The following is a 16,742-nucleotide window of genomic DNA, read 5'->3' on the forward strand; positions in this document are numbered from 1 at the left end:
AAGTATCTAGTTTCCCCATAGGTTTGAGTCCGAGGACCATGCAATACCTTGGTTCTGTCTAGTACCCAGGTATAGCTGAGCGGTTAGTTTCCCCATAGGCTTGAGTCTGAGGACCATGCAATGCCTTAGTTCTGTCTAACGCATCCATTTCTCTATAAGTATCTAGTTTCCCCTCAGGTTTGAGTCCGAGGACCATGCAATACCTTAGTTCTGTCTAGTACCCAGGTGTGGCTAAGCGGTTAGTTTCCCCATAGGCTTGAGTCCGAGGACCATGCAATGCCTTGGTTCTGTCTAACGATTCCATTTCTCTGGAAGTATCTAGTTTCCCCATAGGTTTGAGTCCGAGGACCATGCAATACCTTGGTTCTGTCTAGTACCCAGGTATAGCTGAGTGGTTAGTTTCCCCATAGGCTTGAGTCCGAGGACCATGCAATGCCTTGGTTCTGTCTAACGCTTCCATTTCTCTGTAAGTATCTAGTTTCCCCATAGGTTTGAGTCTGAGGACCATGCAATACCTTGGTTCTATCTAGTACCCAAGTGTGGCTGAGCGGTTAGTTACCCAAGTTCGCCCGCGCTTGACGTTTCAGTGCGCGAGACGCGCCTTCATTAATGTCCTCGTGAATGAACACAAATCCGGCGGTCTACAGTCCCTTTGGAATTTGGTAGCTTCGTGATTAGCACTGCCGATAATTCTCTTTTCGAATTCTGTGTGGATTAATTCCCACCAGTCTTCATCCTTTATATAAGGCTTCCCGGGGGGAAGGTTTCTCCACACTCCATGAACTTCCAACGCAGTTAGAAACACGTTCCTTCAATTCCCCCAAGCCCCTTTAATAACCCCGCCAGAATTGTGACTGGAGTTAGCAGATATAGGGCAGCTTTGGGCGGGTGTGAGGACATCCGTGCCAAGGGCCGTTTTAACCGCAGCCCCCACTGGGCTTTCGGCGCGGCAGAGTCTAGGCGTAACACTGACAATGCCGTACGCGGTGGCTAGGAGGGATGTCGCTGAAGTACCTAATGTCTCTCCCCGGAGCGCACCCCCGACGGAGGAGACGCGCGAACTCATGTCATGTCTGGTGCCCGAGTGTTGCCGTCTCCAACGGCCAACGCTCGTGAGGATTGGAGAGAATTAAAGGAACATCATGGGGGAGGGCGTCCCGGTGCCCCTGCATCTGCTCCTCGCTTTGTTCAAGCTCCGCCGCACCGAGAAAGGAGTTGTTGGTGGCCTTGAAGCAAGCCAGCCTCAGCCCCCTTCCCTGATTCTATTGTCAAGCTCTCCCATTCTCTTGATGCCAATAAAAGCACGGGTTGACACTTCCCTCTAGCTAGTTTTAGGACGGGTCCACCTAAGCCTCTGTTTGTAGGATTAGCTTGTAAGAGTAGTGCTTTAAAGCACGCCTGCCTGAGCCTCTATTTGTACATTGTAACTCTTTTGTTTAATAAAGTAATGTGCAGTTTCTTTCCGTTTCTGTCGAATCTTCCGTTTCGAACTTTTATTTTTCTGCAATGTTTGTTTGGTGGTTCTTTTTTTTTTTTTGAACCACCACCAATCTTCCGTAGAATGATTACTTAGAACGATCGCTTGTTGCGCCGGCCAGCGCACTAATCCTTCCCACAGACGGCGCCAATTGTGAGGTCCGATTTTGTAGCCCAAAAGATATGAGTTCCCCCAGGCCCCAACAAACCCAGAACAATAAATTTGTAGAGAGTGGGTTGAAGGTTTAGGCGCTCACCCGGCCTTCATGAAGCATCAATTACTTTCCTTTTATTGAAAAATACTAAGACCAATTTACAACTGGGGGATGCTCCTCGGCCCATGGCCGAGGAGGTTTTTTCTTCCCCTCTCTTTCTCCCCCCTTTTACACTTTGCTCCCCTTTCTTATATATCCCTCTCTTCCTCCTCCTGTTGATCATCTATTGGCCTCCCTTCTGACCGTCTGTCCCATCAGAGGTCATATTCGTGGTCAAGTGGCTCACCCTAATCGTTGTTGCTCTGTCAAGGGGTTACATCCCCATTAATACGGCCAGAAGGGTTAGGTGAGCGTATTCAATGCCAAGGTGACAGTTCGCCCAGGGCTTGCCCCTTCTCCGTACTTCTGTTGCCAAGGCGTGGCACTGGGCCCTCTCCTCCTCGGATATTCCAGGAGTCCTTTGGTAGGGTGGTTCTCGTGTTTTTCTGGGGTCTCGAACGCCCAAGGACAAGGTCATCCTCGGACCCATCATGCATCCTCGGCGTGGGCCATTTGGGCCTGGTTTGGAGTGGGCCAAGGCTACCCGATTTTCTGGCCCCACAATACTATTCATTTTACATTTAATTTTTTATTCTTTGTTTACACATTCTAATGATGAGTGAAGAGAATGAATGAGGATTGTTGTTTGTGAAAAAAAAAATTAATAAAATTTTTTTTTGATATTTTAACAAGATGTAATGTAAAATAGATAATTTAATGTAACCTGTATTGAACAGCGAGTATGTAGCTTAGAAAAAGTAAGTTCTTATAAAAAATATACAAAAAATAAAAATAAAATTGCAAGAACTGATACAAGAGCTCTAATCTTGCAATTGAGGATAATTCATAGATTTGAGTAAAGGCAAGACCTACAAATCATTAACAATCAAACCCTTTTTTTTTTAAGAGCACTTGATCTTAGCTAAAAGGCCGAGAAGGTAGTTTTTATTTAAAACACATTAACCATCAAACTTGAAACTTATGCATTCAAATAAAGAGTTTGGCTTACTTTTAGTAATTTTTTAATTGGAATTTTTTTTTTAATGAGAAACTGCCACATCATCTACTAACTAAATAAAATGTAGAAATTAAAACTCAATACCACTTTCTATTATATATTTATTTAAAATAATAGAAAATGTCCAATTAAAAAATTATTAGAGGAAAACCAAATCCTCAAATAAATTATTTTAAGTCAATGTCTCGAAGAGTAATATTAATAATAAAAATGAATAAAGATGTTAATGACTACAATCCTGATAGGTCGGTTGACCGTTTAACTAACTGCTAATAAAATATGTTAAGAAGACGTGGACCTTGAAAGCAACCCGGAATAATTTGCATACTTCTCCAAGAAATAAATAAAAGTTAGGAGGAATAAACTTCCTAGAAACTTTGAAATTTCTGATTGGCGTAGAAGTTTTCTTTTTAGAATGGCGATGAAGATGAGAAGATGCTAGAACCCACCTAATGTGCCAAAGTCAAATGGTTGTTCTTCCTAACTTGCTCCTTCCTTTTCAATGGAATTTGATGAATGTTGTAGAACAATATTAATGTTTTTTAATTTTATATCTTATGAAAGATTGTTCATAATATAACTATTAAAGAGGAAGATTCATACCAAACATTTGTTTTCTTAAAAAAGGAGAATTCAGTTTTATAAACTTTTATTTGAACCTTAAAGTTTTGGAATATATTATATCTTAAACTTTCAAAATGTTATTGTAAGGATGAAAGGCGCGGATAAGGATATTGGAAGGTGCTGATGAGACAAGTGTCAAGGAGATTAGCAATTTAATCTACACGTGGATGGCTAAGATGAAAGAATGAAAGGGGATATAAAAAGAGGAAGATTCCATTACAAGGGGATCATCAGAAAACCAAAAAAAAAAATTACTGTGTAACCAAGAACTTAAATATTTGTTTAAGTTTGAGAGGCATATATGAGAACATACCATCCTTTAACCTAACTAAGGAGTATTTTTCTTTTCAAGCTACTTGTCTTATTCATTCTTACACCAACTAACCTCTTGTGATCTATACTTTAACTCATTGAACATTCGTTAACAAGCCCACTCTCTAACAAATTTATTGTTTTGGGTTTACTGGGACAATTGGGCTGTGGATAAACACTTTGGAAAGCTTCCTTGAGTAATTAATATAATATATAGAGACACATTTTAACCCAAAAGGCCTAAACCCAATGGGTATGTGCTTAATTATATTATATTAACCACTCATTTTTCTCATTTTTATTCAATGTGAGACTGCACTCACACGTATAACCCAACAATCTCTATCTCATGTGTGAGTCTGTCTCTCTATGGGCTTCAAGACCTCTCTGTGGGCCATGAGCAAGTCCTACTCATTTCCCCTTGCCTAATGGGCTTTTTCACTTCATCAACGCATCATCCATGGATTTCTCATACGCTATCCATGTGAACCATGTGTCAACCCCACACGCACATCCATGGGAACTTTGCATCACACTATTATTTAGCACCATTAGCAATATTCCTTTGTTGGGGCTTTTTTTTTTTTTTTTTCCTTCTCTAGGATTTTTGTGTGTGGGCCATTTAGGCTTTCTTTATCCCCGCTGGGTAGGGACCATGAACACCTTACCACCATTGCCACACACTACCATGGCCTTTGATACCACTTGTTGGGGAGATAAACACATTGGGAAGCTTCCTTGAATAATTAATATAATATATATAGACACACTTTAATCCAAAAGGCCTAACCCTAATGCGTATGTGCTCAATTATGTTATATTAACAACTTATTATTCTCATCTTTATTCAATGTGGGACTTCACTCACACGTGTAACCCAATAATTTAGCATCTTTTGTTGAGACTTGAGACAAAACAAAATGTCTCAATATAGTTGGAGGATCTTCCTTCGACTTTTGGTGATACCTTAATAATTGATATAATATATTGAATTATTTGAATAAAATTTATAATATTTCACTACAAAACAGTTATGTATAAATTTCAAATTTCAAAATAAATTTAATCTAAGCTAGTTGGTCACACGATGTTTAAGGAGAGTTAACAAAATTTGTGACATAAGATTTAAATGAACTGTTTAAAAAAAAATAGAGGTTTAAATGAAGCATTTTCGAAGTTTACGGCTCAACTGAAAGTGGTATGCAATCTCAACCCAACTATAAGTAATTTTAGCATTTTGAGAATTAATTTTGATAATTTAAAATTTGTTGAAATATAATTTAAATATAGTATGTGAATAATAATAATTTATTAGAAAAGTTTAAATAGTTGAAACTCAAATTTTTTGCAAGTATAAAACATATAAGCGCCAACCTTAGGTTGAGTTAGTTTTTAAACATATAGGATAGGGCCTAGGGGTAGTTTCTTTAGGAACCTTTTTTCCCCCCCAAAATCAATGGATTAAATTGAGTTGAAAATTTCTAAACCTCATATCTGATTGGATTAAAAAACCTTCCAATCAAACCTAACAAATACACATTCCTACCAAATTACCAATACTATTTTAGTAAAAAATCCCGAGCAATGCAAAGATGGTTAAAAAAAGTAAACATTCAACAACAAAAAGACTTGAAAATGTTTGGTTGAGATGATTTTGGGGAGGATAGAAAAAGAAAGAGAGAAAAATAAGAGAAAAAATGATTAGAAGGAGAGGAGAGAGAAAAATTTGGTGGGCCTGAGTATTTTCTTCTAGAGCTCACCAAAATGCAATACCTCCAAATTAGCGAGAAAATAAAGAGAAATAAATACTTGCATTCAAATGGTTGAACCATCTCCTCTCTTACTGTTGGACCTAATTGCTTTTTTTTTTTTTTTTTTAAATTTTTCTTTTTAGTGTGATATTTTTTCTAGTTGTGTGATATAATTGTGGGTTCTTATTTGGTTTTGCTCTTGTTCTTCCTTTTTACTTTTTTTTTTTTTTTTTAAGGTTTAACTAGACGTGATTTTAAAATAAAATTTACTTTCTTTTAGATATGATTTTTATTTTTTAATAAGTTTGATTGTTTGTCAATTTTTTTAATAAGAAACATAAATTTAAACTTATTCAAATATTTTTTTTTTATCACTTCACTTTTTCATAAACTAATTCCTGTTATCTCACTTTTTCACCACGTCCCACCAAACAAAAAAATCTAGGCCGTAAAAGGAAGGGAAAGTTCATAAAACGAATCCCGGGAATTGCGTTTGCGTGTCAACAATAGTCCCTTTCCAGAACCCATGAAAAAGAAAGATCAAACAAAGATGTTTTTTTCTTTTTTTTTTTTAAAAGAAAAATCAAACAAAGATGTGTTACATATGTATATAAACGAAAAGTCCAAAAAATTATTAATTTCCTTCCCATCTAACCCAATCCCTAAAATTCCAATTCTGCCCCTCCATCCATATTCCAACGACGGTGTAGTCTATAGACTAACGATAAGCCGTAAATAGCTTCAAAATCAAGGGGCGGTTGTTACCTAAACTGAAATCTGGTCCAATCCAAGTTGCTTCCTATTGATTCAGGCCTATTAGTAAAAGTATACGCTATCAAAAAATTCAAAACAAAGGAGTTGGTACAGCTTCGTCGTTTTCTTCTTCTTCTTCAAAGTGGGGACCGGTCCCATTCAAAGTACATGTTTATTTTTCACACCAAACAGAACCTATAAAAATACCAGCTCTTAGTACTACAATTTTATATAAAAAAAAAGTTCTAAGCAGCTCTGTATTTCTGTTTTAGCTCCAATGGCTTCGGTAGAGTTGGAAGAGACTCCATCGGAGCCTGTACGGAAAGTGGAAGTAAACGGAGAAGGAGGATCGAAGACGAGCGAGAAGAGTAAGAAGAAGAAGAAGAAGAAGAAGAAGGAGAAGGACAAAAACGGTGCGTATCGTTATTATATGTCGAAGCTAGGATTTGGATGTGTGAGACTGAGAACAGAGTATGATAAGGAAGGCAATTTTGACATGGAAGTTGTTGATGGAGATGGACAGCGTCGCAATCCTACTCACCTTGTTATAATGGCTAACGGTCTCATTGGCAGGTAAAATCTCTCAAACCATTTATTTGCATCTGCATTTGCATTTGACTCTTATTTTTGAGTCAATATAATAATAATTATAATATGATTCATTGAGACATACTTGAGAGCAAGTTTGAATGATTCATATTGTGGTGGTTTAGCTAATGAATTTTGTTAATTGTATATCTTGTTTTATTTGGTAAGAAAGAGTTAAAAGTTGATTGACCGAAAATAACAATTAAAAAGGACTTGTTAATTAAGGACGAAACAGAAATTATGAATTCGGATAAAATAGAACGGAGAAAAAGAATATATATGACCGACCCTGGCTAAGGCTTCATTGTTGTTAGAGCATGTAGAATGATTAGATTATCGGAACTGTAACGTGCTTTGGTTATACTTTTATTTTTATTGTTTTTTCAAATTTTATATCTATGCAGTGCTGAAAATTGGAGATATGCTGCAAAGCAGTTTTTGAAGAAGTATCCTGAAGATGTTATTGCTCACTGTGAGTTTCATAATTCTTAAATCTTGTTTGTCTTGGATGATCGATGAATGTGTGATAAAATTATTTTCATTAGTGAATAGTGATGTTCATGGTTACGAGTTCATTAGCTTCAAGTGATGTTCATACAAAATTCAAGATGACCAAAGTAGTTGGAACCATCACTTGGCCGATTTAATCCATCACCTGTGTTTTATGACTTACACCATTATATGTGTGTGTCTGTGTGTTCCTTGAGTAGATTCTCAGATACGGTATTTTGTGGCTATTAAATATTTGAATATTATCCTGTTTTTATGCCCGCTTTAATTCTCCGTTACACACATGACTTAGTCCATCTAATCTGGTGTTTCATTTTCAGGTTGATGACCTTAATCCAAACAAATTTGTGTTTAAAAAAACGACAAATGAAAAAAGTGTTTCAAGTTATAAAAAGAATGAAGGGCAAGAACTTTGAGGGAATTAACTATCTAATCATAACTGTATGGTACATGGAGGAGTGGAGGACCATCCATATTAAGACGCTTATGCTGGAATTATCTTATTTATTTAGTCTGTCAGTGATGGTCACTTGTCTGTCTTCTCTCATTGGAAGTAGTTTCTCCTCTGTTTTGGGTTGACTTTCATAACAACATGTTAATAGAATTTAAACTGGGGATAGCTCATTACACTTCTCAATTACATTTTTGAGGACTTAGTAATTTTCTGTCTTTGGTGGGCTTCAATAAATATGAAATCACTCATATATGTCAATTGGCTATTGTCTGACTGCCTAGTTTGATGTTCTTTCATTCCATTATAAAATAAATTGAGTATGCTTAATATTGAATGCAGGCAGTGAATGTAATCCTTCAAAGTTGACATTCGATGGTGTTGATAATATGGGAGATAGATTAGCAGAAGAGGTGCGTTATGGTTTGGCTATTCAGACAACCAACTTTCTTTGTTCCCTTATTGTAACTGAGATTGCTCTTTACTAATTTTCTGTAAGAACCAAATCTTGGTGTGTAATGCGGTTTCCTCTGTTTCTTTGTAGTTCAGATGTGTATGTCCATTGTCCAACATCTTTTATGTTTGAAAACACTACCTTGAATGTGAAGTTGCTGCACCAATCTAAGGATTTAAATTGAACACTGTTTGTTTATTTTTGTTTTTGTTTTTTCCAGGTTATATCAGTTATAAAACGTCACCCAGGAGTTCAGAAGATTTCATTTGTAGGTCATTCATTGGGTGGCCTGGTAACAAGATATGTGATTGCCAAGCTTTATGGACGAGATGTCAGGAGGGAATTTGCACAGGAAAATGGAGAGCGTAGGAGTGATGGATCTGGAGATCCATGCCCAGAGGAGAAATTCAAAGGCAAAATTGCTGGACTGGAGCCGATGAATTTTATAACCTTTGCAACACCTCACCTTGGTTCAAGAGGGCATAAACAGGTGATTCATTACCCCTTTTTGCTTATTCTCAGTTGTATTATTACTATGAAGATTTCATTTTAGATATCAGATGTTTTCTCTTTGGTTCCATGATATATAAAATATGCTAATTCTTATGAGATGTTTTTTTTTTTTTTTTTTTAAAATACCTGGCTCTTGAGAGGGTTTTCCTTTCGGCAACATATATTGAACTTCAAATGAACTAATTGGAACAGTTTTTGTCGTTTCTTAATTTGGAATTTATTTTCAATTGTGAGGGCAGACTATCATCTTGATTTTTAGAGATAGGTATTGTCATATTGATGATGAAAAAGGCATTTGATAATGCAAGAAACTAATAATTGTTGCATGTCTACTGTGATTACATTATATGTATGGCTCCATGTCAATAAAGTTTCTGGATCTTGGTGGATTTTATTTTCAGGTTCCCGTGTTTTGTGGCTTTTATACCATGGAAAAAGTAGCATCCCGGGCATCTTGGTTGCTTGGTAGAACTGGAAAACATCTATTTTTAACTGACAAAGATAATGGAAAACCTCCCCTTCTTCTTCGGATGGCTAATGATTGTGAAGATCTTAAATTTATGTGAGTTCTTGTGCAACATGAGTGTCTACTATCAGCACAAATGATTTCAACAAGTCATCAAATGTCATCTTGTCTCTGCAGATCTGCTTTGCAGTCCTTCAAGCGTCGTGTCACCTATGCAAATGTACGATATGACCGTATCCTTCTATTTTTTATTAATCCTTTCTACTTAGTTGTACACACCTTATTGTTCAAGTAAAATCATTGGAAGTCAGATCTCTAGATGTTCAAATCTGAAATTGAAGGAGTTAGTGGATGGGTCTGACCATTGGCCTCTCTTAGTTGTTATTGTAATCACACTCTCATGGTGTTTCTGTTAATTACTTGACACTTTCCATAGATCTTGTGGGATGGAGTACATCGTCTCTACGGCGACGAGATGAGCTCCCAAAGGTAATTTTGAAAGTTGTTATGGAAGTTTAAATCATATTGAGTTACTCTTACTATTTTTCTCTATCAGCATCGCCATCTTTCTAAAGATGACAAATACCGGCATATTGTAAATGTGGAGACAGCAGAAACTTCCAGTCGACAACAAGAATTCCTCTTGGAGGCCAAGGTCAATGGATTCGAGAACATTGACTTAGAAGGTGTGTTGATGTTTGTCCTTTTTAACTGGTTACCAAACTACTCTCACTATTGAAAACTAGATGAATGTATGTGTGTGTTTTAAAATTGGAGAATATTGGGCCTCTACAGTTACTTAAATTACCCACCTGACTATTATAAAATCTCAACTAATAATAAATATTATCCAAGAAGACCATGAAGATTTTGATAGATCTTTCTTGGTAGTGGGGCCAGGTTACTCAAAAATAAGTTGTTAAGCAGTGATTTGTAAGACTTGCTAATTGAAATTCTGGCCTTTCTGGGAAAGGTCGATGAAGATTGGTACAGCTTTTTACTAGCTTTTGATTCCAATTTTTCCTATTGTGTTGGGAAACTTAAAAGAAAGTTAAGTGGTGTAACCAAGTAACAAATCTTCCATTTGAAATAGGGTATGATGCAATGGTCTCCCTCGGTCCTTTTTTTTTTTTGTGCACATCAAAGATATTTTTAATGCTGAGTACTAGGGAAGGTGGGTACATTTTGTTAGTTTTGTGCGAATGACCTTTTTTATTAAAATTATTTGGAACTTTTGGTAATAGAATTTCTTTGGAGTAGTATTTTAAGTTTCTTGAAATTTTGGTAATAGATTTTTACCTAGACTAAGCTACTTTAATAATTTGTGAGGCACCTAAAACTTTGATAATTGAGTTTTATATAGAGCAAACTATCTAAATAAGTAATGAGCCTTATGAAAAAAGCACAATGTACAATGCGTAACTTATATATGAAGTCACTTGGTGCACCAACTTTTATTGTGTGGTTCATGATTTCAAATATCATCAAGTTTTTATGTGTTAAAAAAAATTGAAGGACAAAGTGTGGTTCTCAATTTGCTATCAGCAGTGTGCTTTAGTATTTAACAGGAGAAAATTATATACTTCTTAGATAAAGTATAATTTTTTTGGCTTTTCCTGAATTTAAATTGTGATAATATGACATTGGCAACAATAATAGAACATACTTTATCTGGATGATATAAGTAATTGACACAATGGTTGTGGAGGTCACAAAACTATTTACTGCTATTATGATGAATTTTTTAAAGAGCAGCAAATATGTAGATGTTCTTCCAGACGTCATAACTGATGAAAGGTGGATGGAGGTTAAGTTTTAGGGCATTGGATATGAGCTGATGGATATTGGAAAATATTTTGTTGTTGGAAAGTGCTACTTTTATCCATTTTGCTTCCGAAAATACACGTGATTTCACTCTCACGATTTTTTTACATATTTTGAGCTTTAGTATATTTATTGATTCTAAAACTTTTAGCTTATTTTCACACAATTGTATCATTTTACAACATTTGTAGAGCAAATGTTAAGGGGTTTGACTAAATTGACCTGGGAACGGATTGACGTCAACTTCAGTGGAACTAAACAAAGATATCTTGCGCACAGTACCATTCAGGTGGGTTTTTACCTTCTCTTGAATGTCATCATGTAGAACATAAATTCCATTTTTGTGTTATCTGGGTTATGATCCAATTGGTTCCACTATCAGACAACAATTATCATTATTTTTTCACATTTTTAACTGATTACCAATGAAGTCTAGCTCAAATAAAATTTCTTCCTTTTGTAAAAACATGATATAGGGTGAGTTCATGGTTCCATGACCTATTAGGTGCATAAATTATGAATTGAGGAGGGGCGGGGAGAATTGATTCCATCCTGATGATTTCCTATAATGAGCTGCTTCAATGATCCTTTTTTTAAAAAAAAAATTCTCTATCTTTCTTTCTGTTCAGGTGAATAGATACTGTATCAATTCTGCTGGGGCTGATGTGGTCTATCACATGATTGACAATTTTCTCTTATAATAGCTGCCAACTTGTTATTATATGTATGTCTTGTTTGAGTTTCCAAATGCCTATTGCCTATTGGCTTAATATTGTTCCTATCTGGGGTTATGGACTTATAGGGAAGGGAGAAAGGATTTAGATATTCCAGGTGATCTTGGCATGACTTGGAATTTCAAAAATCCTGAAGGGTTTAAAAGGGGTTAGACAGGCCATGTGAGGGAAATTTTAGGTATGATGTTGTAAGTTCTATTTACCATCACTGAGAGAGGATGTTATCCCAAAAGAGAAGCTAGTAAATATACACACGAATGTAATAGTTTAAGTTAATACTGTGGCAGGGAAGAGAGAGAGGATGTAACCCCAAAAAAGAAGCTAGTAGCTACACACGTATGTAAACAGTTTAATAAGTTAATTCTGTTGTAGAAATATGTTTCTGAAACATAATAACAGATGAAGAGAAAGGATTAGTTCTCCCAAATTGTAGGTTGTTATGTGCTTGCAGTTACATTCCATTTTACAATAAAGTTTTAGATTTTTTCTAAACAATTCAGTATTCTAAATTTCTTTTTCTCTTTTTTTTTTTTTCTTTTGACAATCCAGATACTCTGCATTTCTACGTTTCTGCTTTCTCTCTTGTAGGTGTGGGTATGGATGTGGGGGAATTAACTCCAGTTAGTATGTGTAGATGTGAAAAATGCATTAATTAATCACTTAAAGCATTCAAAATAGTTTTTTTTTTTTTTTGGGTGGTATGACGTGATTACTGTGTCTGTGTCGGGCTCCTACATTCTTTTCGTGACATAATAACAACACTAGCCATGGCTTTTTGTTAGACAACACAGTACGCAGTAGAGCCATACATGGTGCAGAAATTGTTCTTTTTCTGCTTCTCTTTTCAAGCCTAAGCTAACCTGTCCACATTCCTCTATCACTACAGTGATGGAACAAGATAAATACAGATTTTGATATACCTTCATAGGACCTTTAGAGCTTTGCCATATTCCAGCATAACTTTCTGAATCCATAATCTGACATTCTCATTGGGTAATATATAACCCATTAAAAAGCAAAATAAATAACACTATTCACCAAAATGCACAAAAACACCCACATCCAAAAAGCTAAAATGCAAAAAATAATTTTCATGTTGCTAGAGTGCTTATGCATATATTTGCATAAGCACTCTGGCAACATGCAAAAAAAATTTATGCCTCTTTTATTCTCTCCCTTCTCTAGTCTCACTCTCTCCTCTCTCCTACTTTAACACTAGTTGCATAAATTACGAATTGAGGGGAGGGGGAAAAATTGATTCCATCCTGATGATTACCTTTAATAAGCTGGTTCAATGATCCTTTTTTTAATTCTCTTTCTTTCTGTTCAGGTGAAAAACTACTGTATCAATTTTGCTGGGGCTGATGTGGTCCATCACATGATTGACAATTTTCTCTTATAATAGCTGCTGACTTGTTATTATATGTATGCCTGGTTTGAGTTGCCGATTGCCTATTGGCTTAACGATGTTCTCCGTCTGGGATTATAGGGAAGGGAGAAAGCATTTAGATGTTCCAGGTGATCTTGGCGTGACTTGTAAGTTCGAATCTCTGGAAGGGTTAAAAGGGGTTAGACAGGCCATGTGAGGGAAATTTTAGGTATGATGTTGTGAGTTCTATTTACCCTTACAGAGAGAGGATATCATCCCAAAAGAGAAGCTAGTAGCTACACAATACACAGTGTAATAAGTTAAGTCTGTTGTAGAAATAAGTTTCTGTAACAGTAACAGATGAGGGAGAAAGGATTTGTTCTCCCAAAATGTAGGTAGTTATGCACACGCAGTTACATCAATTTTACAATGAAGTTATAAAAAATTCTTAAACCGTTCAGTATTCTACCTTTCTTTCTCTTTTTTTTTTTCATTCTTTTTTTCTTTGATAATCCAGATACTCTACATTTCAGACATTTCTACATTTCTGCTTTCCCTCTTGTAGGTGTGGGTATGGATGTGTGGGAAGTAATCCCAGTTAGTATGTGTACATGTGAAAACCGCATTGATTAAGCACTTGATACATTCAAATGATTTTTTTAGCAGTAAGACGTGATTGTTGTGTCTGTGTGTTGAGCTCCTATATTCATTTCATGACATAACAGCAACCATGGCCGTGGCTTTTTGTTATGCAACACAGTAGAGTCATGCGTGGTGCAGAAATTGTTATTTTCCTGCTTCTGTTGTCAAGCCTAAGCTAACCTGTCCGCATTCCTCTACCACTGTAGTGAAGGCACGGGATGTATACAGATGTTGATATACCTATAGGGCCTTGAGGGCCTTGCCATATTCTGGCGTAACTTTCCGAGACCATAATCTGATTGCTTACTAGTTACTACCCAACTATCGTCAAGCCCATCCCACTCTATTGCAGACAGCAGAGCCCAGTCCAGACTCCAAAGTTGTGGGAGGACGTTCTCTCATGGAGTATTGACAAAAACAAAAATTGGCCAGACATGACTTAAAAATCATAGGCTATGGAAATTGGAATAACATGCCTGAAAGTTCACTTTCTTGGTGTTAAATCTTAGATGACATATAAATCATTTGGAAGGGGAACGATGATTTCACCAACTTGGATCAAGGTTGGGAAGTTTTGAGCGATTGAATTTGGTACTTGGTGAATGTAATGCTAGTGGTTTTTTTAATTTAAAGGATTCATTTCTTTTTATAGATTGGCTGTGATATATATGTCCCCCCAAACCCCCCCCCCCCCAAACAAAAAAAAAAAAAAAGGGGATGTCAAAGGAAATCAACCTAAAATCCCATTTTACTCGAGCTCCTCTCCTCCTCATTTTATACTCTGTTTTTTGTTGAGAGGATGAAAAGGCAAGAGANTACTACTGTTGGTTCTTTACGGAACTTTAATTGCAGTTCATATATATATTTTCTGTTACACTTATACCATGATGATTGTCAATTGATCACAAGTGAATTTCAGTAGTTGCAATTGTATTATCCAAAATTTTGAGCCATCTGTTGGACTACAATCAGCTGAGACATAAAGCCTGTTTAGCATCGGCTTCAGCTTTTAATTTTAACTTTTTAATTTTTATGTACAGCTTTTTAAAACTTTATATTTTTCTGCTTTTTCTCACTTTTTCAAATTTTTTCAAAGGACAAGTATACTTTAGCACATGTTCAACAAAAAATTTCAGTAAAAAGCTGGATAAACTGTTCCCAAATAGGCACTATGTCTCATGAAGGAGACGCCACTAGTTAATCTCCCTTTCTCCTCTCCTTGGAACCAAACAACTTTTTTTTTTTAAAGGCCATCCTCAAAATATGTGCTTATTGTACTAAATCCAATCACCCCCCCCCCTCCCCCTCCCCCTCCCTACCCCAAGATCCAAGTTGAACCTTTTGCAGTTTGGTGCATTTCCCAGCTCTTCAAGACAACATTTGCACACAATCCATATGCAGGTAAAGATTGGGTCCAATACTCCATTAAAATAAATCTAAACCAAGTCCTTCATACTTTAAAAATAGTTATAGAGGTGACATTTTTGGTTTGTTAAGGTGTAGTTGTCGTCCTACAAATATATATTTTGGGACGAATATGTAGAAGTGAATCATATGGTACGTAGTTTGTAATTGCTTTGACAAATTTTGAGCAACAAGGGCATACTCCACTGCCCTGTGAATTACATCTTTGTGAATGGCTTCACTAGCAGGCATATTCTTAAAAGCCACCCTGTTACGATGGTTCCAAAGAGTCCATATACCAACGGCAAAAATGAAACTCCAAGAGATCTGAAGGTGGTTTGAAGCTGAAGTTGTTTTACAGTTGTTTTCCAACCAACTACAAAGGTCCAAAGAGTAAAAATCAGTGTTTAGGCCCCCCATTCCGAGGCTCTGCCAACAATTTGCAACAACATGGCAGTCCCTCAACAAGTGAAGAACAGTCTCTGGATGGAGGTTGCATATCGGGCAGACTGTGTCCACTTGTAGCCCTCTAGAAGCTAGCCTTTCTTGGGTTGCTATGCTGTTATGAAAACACATCCATATAAAGGATTGAATCCTTGGCAACACTTTTAGCTTCCATATCCATTTACCATTAAAAAATTGAGAGGCTTCCCCATTAGCAAGGAGATATGCAGAGCTGAGATTAAAATTCCCATTAGCTGTTACGTTCCAAATGATTCTGTCTTCCTCATTTGCAAAATGAGAACAAGGCATCGCCTGAATTTCCAGGCAAATTTTTGGAGGAAGAATCAGAGAAAGCTTTCCCCAATCCCAGCCTTCAAGTGAAGCAAGATCTTTAACCTTTATCTCCTCCTCTTCCTTGATAAAGAGGCCTTGAATAATAGACCTGAGAGGGCCATTCGAAGTCCAAGAATCATACCAAAACCTCAAGGTGCTATCCCGGCCAAGACTCCATCTTGTGCCCCTATTGAAAACATCCATTCCTTTTTCATTGCTTTCCAAGTTCGGATTGAAGCAACATGGCAGAATACCATAACCAGACAACCTCGGATTGAAAGGAATATTCGATGGGAAAGGCCAAATAGGGTTTGGCATAAACTAAACACAGATGGCTCTTCATTAGATAATCCTGGAATGGCTAGTGGAGGCGACATTCTTCGCAGTGAGTCAGGTACCTGGATTAAAGCCTTTACAAGGAAGATTGGGATAGCCACAAACTTTGTTGCAGAGCTTTGGGCTTTTAGAGATGGACTCAACATGTGTCTGAATATGCAGATTAGTGCTCTAGAAATCGATTTGGATGCAAAAGTAGTTGCTGACTTGATGCATAATGCCGAAACCTTGAAGAATGATAATGCTGCTATTGTATCTGACTGCAGGCTTCTCCTCTCCCAATTTCCTCAAGTCAAAGTGTCCCACTGCTATTGCGAAGCTAACTGGTGCGCTGATGCTCTAGCTAGACTAGGTTGCTCCCATGTCCCTAATTTTATGTTCCTCAACTCTCCTCCCCCTTGTATTTTGAATGCTTTTCTTTCGGATTTGTATGGGCTGTCTCAGATGAGGCTCTGTCCTATTTCAAATGTTTCAGGTTCTTTTTAG

The 16,742-nt window shown here is 36.7% G+C and overlaps 2 protein-coding genes across 10 annotated transcripts; both read left to right on the plus strand.

Moving 5' to 3' along the window:
* Window positions 1–6,115: 6,115 nt before the first annotated feature.
* Window positions 6,116–14,388, plus strand: LOC112003436 (putative lipase ROG1). Of its 9 annotated transcripts, none has more exons than XM_065772735.1 (11): window positions 6,116–6,352; window positions 6,461–6,761; window positions 7,181–7,248; window positions 8,080–8,150; window positions 8,412–8,681; window positions 9,106–9,266; window positions 9,348–9,403; window positions 9,607–9,659; window positions 9,727–9,856; window positions 11,186–11,283; window positions 13,059–13,563. In XM_065772735.1, exons 2-11 carry the CDS (start codon window positions 6,466–6,468, stop codon window positions 13,128–13,130), a joined length of 1,275 nt encoding a protein of 424 aa, XP_065628807.1. In that variant the 5' UTR covers window positions 6,116–6,352; window positions 6,461–6,465; the 3' UTR covers window positions 13,131–13,563. The 9 variants fall into 9 exon arrangements, with proteins under 9 accessions (XP_065628807.1, XP_065628808.1, XP_065628813.1 ...); XM_065772736.1 differs by lacking the exon at window positions 6,116–6,352 and adding an exon at window positions 11,624–11,718 and having other exon boundaries at window positions 6,398–6,761; XM_065772741.1 differs by lacking the exons at window positions 6,116–6,352; window positions 13,059–13,563 and adding an exon at window positions 13,946–14,388 and having other exon boundaries at window positions 6,398–6,761.
* Window positions 14,389–16,277: 1,889 nt separating this feature from the next.
* Window positions 16,278–16,742, plus strand: LOC136067217 (uncharacterized). Its single transcript, XM_065772759.1, has one exon. The coding sequence runs from the start codon at window positions 16,278–16,280 to the stop codon at window positions 16,740–16,742; it is 465 nt and encodes a 154-aa protein (XP_065628831.1).

This window comes from Quercus suber, unplaced genomic scaffold (assembly GCF_002906115.3).
Source record: "Quercus suber isolate HL8 unplaced genomic scaffold, Cork oak 2.0 scaffold_63, whole genome shotgun sequence".
Taxonomy (NCBI): domain Eukaryota; kingdom Viridiplantae; phylum Streptophyta; class Magnoliopsida; order Fagales; family Fagaceae; genus Quercus; species Quercus suber.

Bases quoted from the DNA above. Each gene is read 5' to 3' on its own strand.
- LOC112003436 (XM_065772735.1), top strand. From the start codon at position 6,466: ATGGCTTCGGTAGAGTTGGAAGAGACTCCATCGGAGCCTGTACGGAAA. The intron at 7,249-8,079 runs GTGAGTTTCATA...TATTGAATGCAG, and splicing joins TGAAGATGTTATTGCTCACT to GCAGTGAATGTAATCCTTCA. The intron at 9,660-9,726 runs GTAATTTTGAAA...TTTCTCTATCAG, and splicing joins GACGAGATGAGCTCCCAAAG to CATCGCCATCTTTCTAAAGA.
- LOC136067217 (XM_065772759.1), top strand. From the start codon at position 16,278: ATGGCTAGTGGAGGCGACATTCTTCGCAGTGAGTCAGGTACCTGGATT.